General features: G+C 46.9%; 1 protein-coding gene across 1 annotated transcript in view; it reads left to right on the top strand.

The window, feature by feature from the left end:
• The window catches only part of LOC144148369 (uncharacterized), an 82,570-nt gene that overhangs the window by 4,888 nt on the left and 64,417 nt on the right, over positions 1-13,265 (top strand). Inside the window, exons 4-5 of the mRNA XM_077679913.1 lie at positions 9,493-9,520; positions 11,740-12,069. Coding sequence (XP_077536039.1) covers positions 9,493-9,520; positions 11,740-12,069 — 358 coding nt within the window. The remainder of the gene's footprint in view (positions 1-9,492; positions 9,521-11,739; positions 12,070-13,265) is intronic.

Here is a 13,265-nt window from a genome sequence, read left to right as displayed (position 1 = left end):
CATACCCGCTGACCCCAGCGCACTTCTGGCTGGGCAAAAGTAACACGTGCCTGCCTCAGCAACTCGGCCTTCCAGAACCGCTGTCCACGGGCAGCGAGCTACGCAGACGAGCTCGGCACCGTCAGATCGTAACGGAGCGTCTTTGGCGTCGATGGAAACGAGAGTACTTCCTGCTGCTCCGATCCGCTCACGAGGCAACAGCGCAGCTTCCCTCCAGGCTCCAAGTGGGGGACGTAGTGCTCGTACAGGACAATTCGCCGCCGGCCTTCTGGCAACTTGGGCGCATTCTTCAACTATTTCCCGGACGCGACAGAGTTGTGCGCTCGTGTTCCCTACGCCTGTCATCGGGACGGGAAATACGTCGTCCAGTGCAGCGGCTGTGCTTTTTTGAAGCAAACCCCTGATCAACTTGGGGCCGCGGGAGTATGTTGAATAAAGAGAAAGAAGCGCGCCACGAGGCAGGCAGCGGGGGCTCGCTCCACGAGCGCGGCTCTCGCGGCAGTCGTTCGTAGGCATCGCTGATAACCGGACGTCTGGTTTACTGGTTCCCTTTCGCTACAGTTATGTTATCATAAATTGCGTCCGGAGGAATGTTGTATTGCGTGCCATTGAGACACGTGACATGTCGTCACCACACTCTCGGCTTCGGCTCCCCTCTCAGTGGTTATAAATACAGCTCGCCTGTAAGCTAGCTCTCCCTTTTAATTTATTATTATTATTTATGGAAACCTTACAGGTCCTATTGGAGGGCATGGAGTGAGGGGGGCGTGTTAAAACGCAATAACAAAACAAACTAAAAATTGAAGACAGGAACATCGTAACAACAAAATGTAAATGCATTATACATATTTCGAAAGAACAAGGCGATCATTTTTTCACCTTACATGTACACTTGTGGCCTACTATTTGTGAGAGGGAAAAAAAACACACACACACAACATACACGAAAATATTGGTAATGGGCGTTGCACAAAAATATTTTAGCACCATTAAATAGTGTAATGCAGGAGTAGCTGACGGCGAAATGTTTCGGGGTTAGATATGGTGGCAATGTTATCGGGCAGATCATTCCAAAGGCGGATGACACGAGGCAGTGCGGATGAAATAAATGCATTGGTTTTACCGTATATGCGCATGAAACTTGACTGATTATGCAATCTGCGTGAAAAACAACGAGGTATTTGAAGTGGAAGCCGGGTTCGTTTATGGGTGAAAATATATTTGTGGAAAAGGCATAAAGCAGCAATATTACGGCGGATATCTAATGATGGAAGTTGCAGGTGTAGTTTTATTTGTGTTACGCTGGAATTGATAGTGTAGTTACGTGATATTAACCGGGCTGCTCTATTCTGTACCATTTCTATCATATTTATTACGTAATTCTGGTTAGGCGACCAAATTGGCGAGGCGAATTCTAATTGTGGCAGGATGAATGTTTGAAAGGCGAGTTTACGAATGTTTAGTAGGTGAATTTCGCAAGTTGCGACGTAGATAACCCAGCGAACGTGATGCTTTGGCGCATAAAGACGTGATATGAGGGACCTATGAAAGGTCGGCTGTAAGAAGAACACCAAGGTACTTGTACGAAGAAGTATGGGAAAGCACAGTGTTGTTTCAGTGATAAGAAAATTCCGAATTTACATGTTTATGGCTGAGGCACATTACCACGCACATGGTAAAGTTTAATGTCATGAGCCATTTGGAGCACCAATTACAAGGAAGGTTAAGATCTGCTTCGAGTGCTAAGTGATCATCAGTAGTATAAATGGGACGGTAAATAATACAGTCATCTGCAAAAAGTCGCGTGCAGGAAGTTATTTGGGTCGGTAAGTCGTTAATGTGGATTAAAAGAGTAAGGGTCCAAGGACGCTGCCTTATGGCACACCGGAACTAAGAGAAGAAAGTGGGGAAGAAAAATTGTTAACAACTGTGAACTGTTGCCGAAAAGAAAGGAAGTTTAGAATCCAGGATAATGTTAAAGAGTCAAGACGAAGAGCAGATAATTTAGAGATTAGGCGACACTGGGGCACGCGGTCAAATGCTTTAGAAAAGTCAAGAAAGATAGTCAGTTTTAAGGTCCGTGTTAGAGTGCAAGTCAGTCGTTAGTTCGAACAATTTTGTGTCCCCGGAAAATCCCTTCCTAAATCCGTGTTGATCAGTAAAATAGAAATTGTGTGCCTCAAGGTGATTGCACACGTTAGAACTGATAATATGCTCCAGCATTTTCCAGCATATGCAGGTTAATGATATCGGTCGATAGTTGTCAGGCGGCTTAATATCTCCAGTTTTGTGAATTGATATTATTTTTCCCACTAACCAGTCGGCAGGTAACATTCCAGATGATAGGGATTGCTGAAATCTATGACATAAGATCTGGCTTGATATAGCGAGGGTGTTTTTCAATATCTTCAAATTCATGTTATCGATACCGGCTTATGTAGATATTTTTAGGTTCCTAATGAGTGATTCAATGCCTTCAACAGTGATAGTAATGGGTTCCATATATGCGGCGTCAAGTTCGGAAAAGATTGGAACATTGGAATAGTCCTCCTGAGTGAAAAAAAAAATGAAAAAAAACGCGTTCAACACTTTGGGGCAATCGGTGCTAGGGATGGGTATGTTATCTGTTCCGTGTAAAGTTATTGGGTTTGCTTCTCTGGCCGGACATATGGTTCGCCAAAATTTTGGGGGGTTACAATTGAGCAGGGATGGTAGGTCTTGTGAGTAGTATTTATTTTTTGCTAAAGATATCCGAGTAATAGCTTTTCAACGAATCCTTGCATGCCTTCCACGCCTCGGTAGTGCACACGCGTTTTGCCCTTTTGTACGAACGCTTCTTTTTGTTTCGTAGTTTACGAAGGGACTGTGTGAACCATGGGTTGGAATTATCGTTAGTTATAGACACTAGCGGAACGTACCTGTCGACTAGCTCTGATAATTTGTCCCGGTAGTGTACCCAGTTGTCGTCTACGGATCGAAAGTTAAACGAGGGTAGTAACACTTGGTGGAAAAATGGTTCTAGTTGAGAGTTAATCTCATCGTAATTGGCTTTATTGTAATCGCGAATTTGTATTGTTGTTGTGCCAGACACACGTTTCGGGATGCGAAGAGTTACTTGAAGAAGATTATGGTCACTAAAGCCGTCCACATTTTAAAGTGGTATTACTGTGTCAGGAGCGTTAGTGAAAACCAAGTCTAAGATATTGGAAGCACAGGTGGGTTCTTTAATGATTTGTAAGAGGTTGAAATCTAACGTTAAATTGACTAGTTCCTTGGACGCGTGACATGAAGATGACATATGTTCCAAACGATGAACGGAAAGTTGAAATCGCCAAGAAGATAAACATGGGTGGCAGGACATAGATTGAGTGCTTTAAAAACGCTTTCCCGCAAGCAATTCAAAAAGGAATTGTCGGAATCTGGGGCCCGCTAACATGCGTCAATAAGTACCGCACTTGAACACATAGGAAAAAATTCACCGCATTTCCCCGAGGGGAAGAATGTGAAAGTGCGAATGCACGAGTTGAATTTGCGCGGTTCGGTAATGTTCGCGAAAGAGAGATCACACACACACACACAACTACAAAGAAAGAAAGATGCATTTATTCACAGACACCTATTTGTGTTGTCGTTGTACTTGATTGCTATAGCGGATCTCAGCTTTGAAATTTCGTGTCAGTACTCCTTTAAGCGGGTGCATTAGCCCTTCTCACGCCCGATTCCTGGCCAATCCCCCACGTGGGTATGTGCCATGTCAGCGGCCAGGCAGCGCGCGCCCATCTCCCCCCGTTGCTAGGGAAGACGAGGAGCGCGCGCACCCGCAGCTGTTGCTATGCGGACTACGGCGGCGGACGATTCAGGCTCGCTTAAGAAGTGCATTCGCACTTAAAAGCAGCCGAGACAATTTTAGGGGAAGACATGGAATCAATACATTAAGACTGGAGTGTTTTTTAATGGCAATAAGTATGTCGCCGCCACGCCTATCTATGCGGTCGTTTCTATAGATATCGCAAAGACTAATGTTTGGTGGTATTTCATGATCGTGAATATCTGAATGCAGCCATGTCTCCGTTAGTACTATAACATCCGGTTCACTATCATCTAGAAATGAACAAAGTGTGTCTCGTTTCGGTAGCAAACTTCGGATGTTAGTATAGACCACCGAGAGTGACGGAGCGGATTGCGGCGCGAATGGCAGCTTATGCAAGCCAGAACTCTTCGCATTTAGCTATTTGATAGATAATACTACTGAGTCTTTGTCGCTATCGTAAACATAAACCTTTTTATCTACATAAAGCTTGTCGAGTACCAACTTAAATGGCTTGTCTAAGGGTTTGGCAAAAGCTACCAGCTTTCTTCGAACTGCACGTGTTGATGGCGCAATGTCTTAACCAATGCAAAATGTTGTCCCCTTTAGCCTACGTGCTGCCGACAGGATACTTTGTTTGTCCTTGAATGAAGACAGTTTAGCGATTATGGGCCAGTTTTTTTTCACTAGAAAATTTGCCGAGGTGGTGTACACGTTCATATTGAGTAGTGCTCGTGGGAAGTTCGAGTTTTTCTTTGCAAAATTTTATGATCTTTTCCTCAGACGCTGCCAATCATCTTTCTCATCATCATCTAACCCGAAAAATAACAAGTTTAAACGTCTTAACCTATTTTGAGCGTTGTCACATCTGTGCGTAATTTGTTGTAGCTGACTCAAGATATCTTGTAGAGTGTTCTGAGGAGGAGCCGCTTCAGAGGAAGTGCCATCGGTTGGACCTGCTTCAAGTGCAGTCACTCTCGCTATGAGCTTCTTAATTTCTTCATTAGTAGCAGCTTGCTGTTCCTTGATGCCGTTGAAGTCAATGAAAGCAGAATTCAGTCCACTTTGCAATTTTTCTATTGTTTTTAGAGCCGATTCAAAAGCATCGGCTTCTGCATTACTCATAGGGCTGGGTTCGATTCTATATCTCCTGATAACACGAGAAGCAAGTTGGCGAAGAAAGATGATGCACTCAACGAACATGAGAATATCTGTTGCTTAACGCTAGACAGCTCTAATGGGCACGACACAGCAAAAAGACAGAAGTTGCTGGTTTTGACACATGTGGCACGGTTTAAGTAACTGACCTGAAACAACCGCAGTTGTGAGCGCATGTTCGCAGCGGAGTTGTGCCCGACGATGCTGGCGGCTGGATCGAATTAATGCTTTGCTCCGCATGCGTCGTCCGTACACGTGCCGAATCCGGGTTGCCAAGCGTTGAGCAGTTGTTTCCAAACACGGCGGGTATCGCAGCAGGACCGGACTAAGCGGCGGTTTGTCTTGGTAGTGCAGAAGAAATCGTGGAAACCAGGAATGGGCAGCCCATAGCAGTGTGGCCTGAAACAACAGCAGATATGAGCGCATGTTCGCAGCGGTGTTGTGCCTTTTTCACTCCTTTCACCCCTTTGTCACGATGGAATAAACCCATTCCGTTTCTGCAACGTTCGTGTGCCGCCCCCGTATGTCAACCTGGCATGAACACAACGTAAATGTTTTCGGCCATACATTATATAGTTGTGCGTGAGTTCTAGGTAAAAAAAATGGAAAGTATGCAATACTAGACGAATAATCAGTGAATGCATATCAAAACGCATAGTAACATTGGGGACATCGACAAATCAGGATCCAATGATAGCGCAATAACCCATATATTTCTAAGCAATCAATACTTTAAATAAAACCAGAAAGGTGAACGTAAATGCGGAGGGAACTACACAATTAAAAGATAAAGGGTACAGACAAAATATTTCAAGAACTACGTAAGTACATTTCGAGTAAGTATGCACAAAAACACTTCGAAAATGTATGCGGAAATAGCAAACCTCTAACCACTACCGGCAAAGAAAGCCACAGGGCTGTGGCTGTAAGAAAGGACACCTCGCTTGCCGTAAGTTATGTTTTTTTTTTCCGTAGTAATCAGTTCTACGGTTTGAAGAACAGGGTAATGTTTCTATTAGTAAGGTGGGAGGTGGCAAAAGCACCAACAAGGACACTATTTGCGAGAAAACAGTAGACTATTAGACCTCATATTTGCTGCAATAAACACCTGAGATGTAGGACCTTCCCGCGTTCATAAATGCCTGTAACCGAGTTCCTGAAGGGGCTGAAAACTGTTACATGAACTGCTCGATTTTGGAGACGTTATAGACACGACAAATGGGTGAAGTATGCAATGCCCAAAGACGACAAACAGTAAGCGAGACGACTATGAATAAATGCATGATACACTGTCCGAAGGATATGTGGCTGGGAGTAATGTCGTCTCCAAATCATACACGTTTAAGTAATGCGGTCTTAGTAGCCGATTCAATTTGCACATGAAGTTTTAAATTCGAATCAAGCTCAACACCAAGGACTGACTTGATGCAGGACCGAAAAATAGCCTGATCTCCAATATTTATTCACAGGGGGGGGGGGGGGGAGGGGGGGTGGCTGCGGAGCCGTTTGTTATAGGTATGAAATTCCTAAAGTCTGTTTTTCTAGAATTTAGGCGCACACAGTCATTTTCGTTGCATGGGGCGGTGTTTGGTAGATCTAAGTTAAGTTTTTTTTAAATAATTGTTTAAGTCTTTTTTAAGTCTAAAATAATTGTTTAAGTCTGGGTATCGTCTGCGTAAAGAATGCAGCGCGAAGTGTTGAGATTAGTCCGCGTGTCATTATCGAAAACGAAGTGGTCCTAGAATGCCTTCCTGAGGAACGCCTTCATCAATAATAATTGGACAGGAAAACGCGTCAAAACTTTTGACAACCTGTTTTCGGTCAGACAAACAACTGAGAAGTATTGTTAAGCGGGCCACCGCCGAATAGGTGACAGCCTGGATTTCCAACAACCCAGAGAGCAGGCTGTGTTTAGAAAAGGTATTTAACCACGGATCGTATCTATGATGTCAATCACGTGATAGAAAAATCCAGAGAATTCCCTAAACCCCATTCCATTGCATATATAGGCTAGGAGAGAGTATTTTGTTCCGTAATAAACCCAGCCAAGGTTGAAGCCCTAGACCACCAGGGAAGTCAATAGGAGAGGCTTCCGTCCTCCTGTGGCCCTGAGTAGGATGTGGATGCTGTTGTTGATGATAATTATGGTGGAGATGATGAATAATGGGTGCAACCTCCAGCGAGTATTATTGATGTTCATTTTCTTTCATATGAACCCATGTGTTTGTAAGTGTAATAAAAGGCAGCTGGCATGCTAGGCACAGTCCACTTGAAGGACCAAACAGTGAGCCTATTGCGAGGTGGCGAATGGTTATTGTTACTTTGAAATAACAGCCGCGTTGTAACAATTTTTGGTACGACTTGCGCAGCTACTAAATGTTATGTGATGTAAGCCTTGGTGCAGACCCAATTAGATAAATGACACGCTTAATCGAGTCTTAGCCTCGCCCCCTTCAGCAAATGTTGGTTACGTCAAGACCACGTAGTAATACCACAGAAACCATACGCCACAGCATGATTTAGAATTGCCGTCCTATTGCCGGAAGAACAAAACAAAAGAACAGTGAAGCTGAGAGAGAAAGCAACTGATATGTTTATTACTCCATCCAATTTACTCGACAGCAAAGGCTAACGAGTTTGTTGCTAAAAATGTATTTAAAATTTGTGGCATTCCACTTTATGATGATGGGTGAACTGCGAAGTAGGGTCCACGGAATTCACAAAAGAAAACACATTGGTTCGTAACTTGTGATTGAGCATACTTCCTAGGCAATTAGCCGAATCAAACTTCAAAGCACCCGAGCTTCGGTCTTGCTGACAAACATGTATCTGTGGGTTTCACTCTCACGTCGTAGGTATTTTACTGTACGTGCAACACACCAACCCAACCCGCTCGATCACCAAAAGGACACTGGACAAGTCACAGTGGGCCTTTTGACGTCGACGTTTGAACCTCACTCCAGCACAACGAACATGTCATGAGTAAGGATATGAAACCTACTGCTTAGCGTGCACGCCACTCCCTCCCCCTCCACACCTCCATGTACGCCAGCAACCGGTTATGTCGCGCGCTGAGAATATAAAAAAACGTCGAAAATATCATTCTGAAAGAATACCTTTCAGCTAAAGGAATAATATTGCACCCCACTTGACCGCCTCGGCGTCCCAAGAGGCAAGATGCCGTTCATCAAGGGGTGGGGGGGGGGGGTATTAGCGGCTACTCGAAGAGCAATAACTAGATTACCCAACGGCCGCTACAGGGGCTATCTATTGTTTTCGCGCCTTTTGGCCCTTGTGTTCGGGTCGTCACTTCTTGATCTCCCGCTCTTCCTCCCAGCAAACGACATCCGTCCGTTTCAGAACAAGCTGGAAGTTCTCGACATTTATTCTAGCTTGCAAATATGTGTCCTTCCGTTTCCCTTTCCTGCCGCATGCATCCTATTCTCTGTGTAACACACCAACCCAAGCCGAAACCGCTCGATTATGGCCTACCGCCGAATGGAGCCAACGTGGCATGAGACTTCCACGTTTATATCTCGAACAAACACAACAAGGGTTATCGGTACCGCCATGGAGCTCAGCTGTGCGTGGACGCCCCACTTCTACCTCCCCCGCAACACGGGCACGTGTAAACGTATATTAGGCGTTAAGTAAACCGGTAAAATGTCGCACAAAAACCTTCGATGTAGAAAAAGAATTAGCAGCTCATGCCGGCTTTCTACTCGGCCAAAATATACGAGATCCAAGCCTCAAATCTTCTCTGCCAACTTTTTATTCGCACTTTTTCAAAAGTGCACAATTATTTCACTGTACTACTGCATTTGCACTAAACACCTTAAATATTTACAGAAAGCTACCACAGGCGACACTTTCTTATATTTATTCTGTTTACCGTGTAATTTACTTGCATCATTCTTATTCCTGCCGAAGTCAATCCCAGCTTTTCAATCCGGCTTCTTCACATTCGCCTTCATTTACAGCTTGTGGTTCCACTTCCAATCGACACCTTTGACGTCATGATCTCTGTCAATCCTAGAACACATTTTATTCCTTTCGGCTGCACTCACTACACGAGACGACGCCCAACAGACTGTTTACAGCCAGCAGCCAGTGGATGTTACCTAAAACCTATCCCTCGCGAACGAGTGTTGGATCACTTTCCTGAACCATTGAATGGAGAGAGGCGGCAGATACTTTGTGACCTGACTTTTCTTGGCTTTGGTAATGCTCCTGCTCATTTCTTTTAGCAGTGCATGTCTTGCCTTTTCCCTGACGCGCAGAACGTAGAACAGAAACATCAGCCTCAGTCTCCTGTCTATCAGATATCCCGCTGGAAATAGCCATCGCCGTGCACTCACGCAGCCAATTTATATTACCATCGTCGTGAGTTAGCTGGTCAGCACATGATTTTTCTGCCTTTGTGAAATGCTTAGCATGGAACCATCTCACACCTGGACGAAGCCTCTTACGTCCGGCCATGGCGGCTGAAAACATGTTTCTCTGTTTTTTCACTTGATTTTTTGCAGGCTGCGACACGGCTGCCTGGTACCTCACGTACGTCGGCTTCAGTTCTGTCCTTTTTATCTTGTGCCTTCTAGGTGACGCTACAGTTCTGCGATTTCGAAATATAGCTCTTCAAACGAACGCTTCAATTTTTCTTCTCTGCGAGCCGGATCTTGCTGTCAAGAACGTCAAATTCGAGCCGAAGCCTCTGGCATCGAGATCTCTCCGAAAATCCGTTCGTTGCCTCGCGGAATTCGCCTGAATCTCAACCTACTCCCTGAGCTCATCTCCAGCCAGACTGAGACAGATCTTTCATAACCGCTAACAATTTCTCCAACTCCATGTCCGTTCATGCGCCCAGTACTGGTCTCTCCCCCGTAATGTTCCCTCCTCAACCCTCTGGCAATTATTCCGAGTCCTGCGACGGACGCAATTTTAAAGAAAAGCTTTCTACCTCTTGCAGCCAAGGGTTCCAGCCAAGCGGAACAAGAAACTAAAACGCGGATGAAAGGGGGAGGGCGGTTTTCACTCTCGGAGCACGGTATAGATGGCGCGGCAAATGCCCAGCGTTCGCTGCGGGGCGGTGGGCCCGACGGTGGGAAGGATTCCATCAGCTTTGTCGTCTCTTTAGGCAATGGTTATTTTGGTCCTATTTAGGCGCAACTTCGGGTTCATTGCATTCTTTCTTAGCACGGCTTTAGTATCATGTTCAAGAGCACCTCCTGGGAAACCGAGATCTGCCAGAATTAAGCGGTCGTTTGGCAAAGGTACGCTAAGGAATGGTAGAATACAGGAATACACAGGAATACACACTTTAGACACCACGTGCAGACATCTGGCCGATAGAGAAACGCTAGCTATTCATTCGTGTTTTAAGTGGGATTGCAAGAGGCAAAAGTTGCAGCTGATTCTGTAAGTAGCCTTTATAAGAGTCCGCTCAGTTTCTCGCAATTCTGAAACTTGTAAAACTACCTAGTTTAAATCGGTAAAAATAAAAATGACTAAGCTCCCATGCCCAATCACTTCGTTGTCTTCGCATGTGTCGCGCGGTGGCGTAGCGCCGAACTAGCGCATCAGGATGGTGGGCTTCCGCTGTCTCACCCTTAGAAAGACGCTCCTCTGCTTTTTCTTTTTGCCGAGCCACGGCTGAGGAACAGCGACAGCTTCCGTCGCTCTATCCCGGCCGTGGCTGCCGCTCCTGCGTTCGGCACGCCGCCCACTCGCGAATTCCACGTAACAGCTGGCCGAAAATCTGGTGTTTCTTTTTGTAGAGAAACCTGTGCGAATTCAAGTGTGGTCGCATGGGAAATTGTTGTGGGTGTCGTTTCAAGCTGTGTTCATGTCGCGGGACACTTGATGCATAACAGGTTTTGGAGGCAGCATAATCCTGGACACAAAAAAGAATTGAGCAAGAAAAACGCATTTAATGAGATACAATTTCTCCAAAAAAGAGAAGTTGCAAGACGTAGCCCGGGCAACATTCTTTTGAATTTGATCAAATAACTGGGGCTACATGTTTGGTGAAACACCTTCTTCGGTAAATTTTATGCCGAGGATCTTCAGGTCTCGAACTATTTTTGTTATGAATGGGGGGGGGGGGGGAGTGTAGCGTTTCCCAGAGGGATGAGAGCACTTTGTGTGACATTTATCTCGGCACGTGAAAGTTGAGCATATGACAGCCGTGAAGCTATCAGTGTGCCGAATATAAATAGTGATGTCATCGGCGTACGGAGACACTTTAACCTAGCCTTATCCGGGCAAGGGGACACCCCTAATTTTGTGGTTATCAACAAGTATTCTGATGAAGGGGTCTAGGGGTCTAGACCTGGCTTGACAGATGTGCTAGAGCACGAGATAGACACGGGTGATGCTCGGCCATTGCGGTTCAATCCGAGGCCGATAAGTGCCCATAAGAGGAAGCTCGTCGACTGCGCACTGGATGAAATGATCGAGACAGGCGCAGTGAGACCCTCACGAAGCCGCTGGGCATCTCCTGTAGTCTTGGCACTGAAAAAAGACGGTTCAGTACGACTGTGCGTAGCCTACAGAAAGCTGAACACACTGACCGAGAGAGATGCGTACCCTTTCCCGAGCATTCAGTCGGTGATAGATCAGCTGGGCAACGTTCGCTACTTTACTGTGCTGGACGCTAGCAGAGGGTACCTGCAGATTCAAATGTCCGAAGCTGACATTGAAAAGGACGCATTCACCTGCCACCGCGGGCTCTTAGAATTTACTCGACTCCCGTTTGGCTTGTCGAACGCTCCTAGTTCGTTCATGCGGTTGATGGACATTATCTTGGGGGACGCGAGGTACAACTATGCGATGGCCTACTTGGATGATGTGGTGATCTATTCGGAGACTTTTGAGGAGCACCTCGTGCACTTGAGGTCTGTTCTGGAACGCAAGAGGAAGGCGGGTCTGACGATCAACCCAAGGAAAGTGCAGCTGGCATCATCTAAGGTCGATGTGTTGGGTTTTGTCTTGGACAATGGTACCCTGAGACCGAACGATGAGAAGCTGCAGGCCATCCTTTCCTACCCTCGACCACTAGACGTGAAAAGCCTGCGAAGGTTTTTGGGCATGGTTGCTTTCTACAGGCAATTCATACCGCACTGTACGGAACTCGCACGGCCTCTTTACAAGCTGTTGCGTAAGAACGTAAAGTGGGTCTGAGAAAAGGAACAAGAGGATTCCTTCGTTTCTGTGGCTTGCGCAATAGCGGACACGGCTAGTTTGCGCCTTCCCGACCTGAACAAACCGTTTGTTTTGCAGACAGACCCTAGTGACTACGGTGTGGGAGCATGTTTTGTTGCAGGAACCCGAGAACGAGCTGCGGCCAGTCGCTTTCGCGAACCGCACGCTCACACCGGCGGAGCGGAATTACTCCGTAACCGAAAAGGTGTGCTTGGCTATCATGTTCGCACTGTCGAAGTTCGCATTGTCGAACCAGGCACTGACGTGACTGAAGGGGCTTAAAAACCCCGCAGGCAGGCTCGCGAGGTGGGCGCTGACGTTGCAACGTTACACGTACACAATCGAGTACCGCTGAGGCTGCACCAACAAGGTAGCCGATGCTTTGCCGCGCGCGCCGCTGGAGGCGGGTGTACGCGCGGCGAGCAGCCCCGATGGAGGCGGCGGAGCACGCGCGCGAGTTGAGCGGTTTCGTCGGCGGCGTGCGCCACCCCGACAGGGGGAGGAAAGGGCCGGACGAAGGAGTCGAGGCCGGCTTCAGGGAGAAAGAGAAGCGGCATCTCGCAGCGGCGATTTCTCGCCCCCCGAGAAAAGAGGCAGAAAGGAATCTGTCTTGGGGGGAGGTAGTGAGTAAGGAAGAGCTCATTGAGGCCCAGAAAGCTGACGGTCTGTGCAAGCGGGGGCTGAAAAGGCTAGCGAGTGGCGTAGCTTGCACTGGTAACGCTGAGGGGTTTGACGCGTATCTGCTGGGCGACAATGGCTTCTTAGTTCGCTACATTCCCCAACTGGACGACGAAGAGGCGGTTTCATCCCCCTTTCGAGTCGTGGTCCCAAGGAAGTTGAGGAAACGGTTCATGCGGTACTTTCATGACTCAGCGCTTGCAGGACATGGCAGCGGCAGTAAGACATACGACAAGTTATGCCCTGTCGCGACCTGGCCAGGCATGAGGAGAGACGTGGTGAGCTATTCCCGCGCTTGCCCTTTTTGCCAGGTAGCCAAGCCGCGCGCTGGGAAGCCTGTGGGTTTCATGAAGCTGGTGGAAAGCAGCTACCCGTGGCATATTGTAGCGTGTGACATAATGGGACCCCTCCCAAGATCCGC

Source organism: Haemaphysalis longicornis, unplaced genomic scaffold (assembly GCF_048455015.1).
Source record: "Haemaphysalis longicornis isolate Haplotype H1 unplaced genomic scaffold, Haemaphysalis longicornis Haplotype H1 scaffold_8, whole genome shotgun sequence".
Taxonomy (NCBI): domain Eukaryota; kingdom Metazoa; phylum Arthropoda; class Arachnida; order Ixodida; family Ixodidae; genus Haemaphysalis; species Haemaphysalis longicornis.
This window is presented reverse-complemented; position numbering and strand designations above follow the sequence as displayed.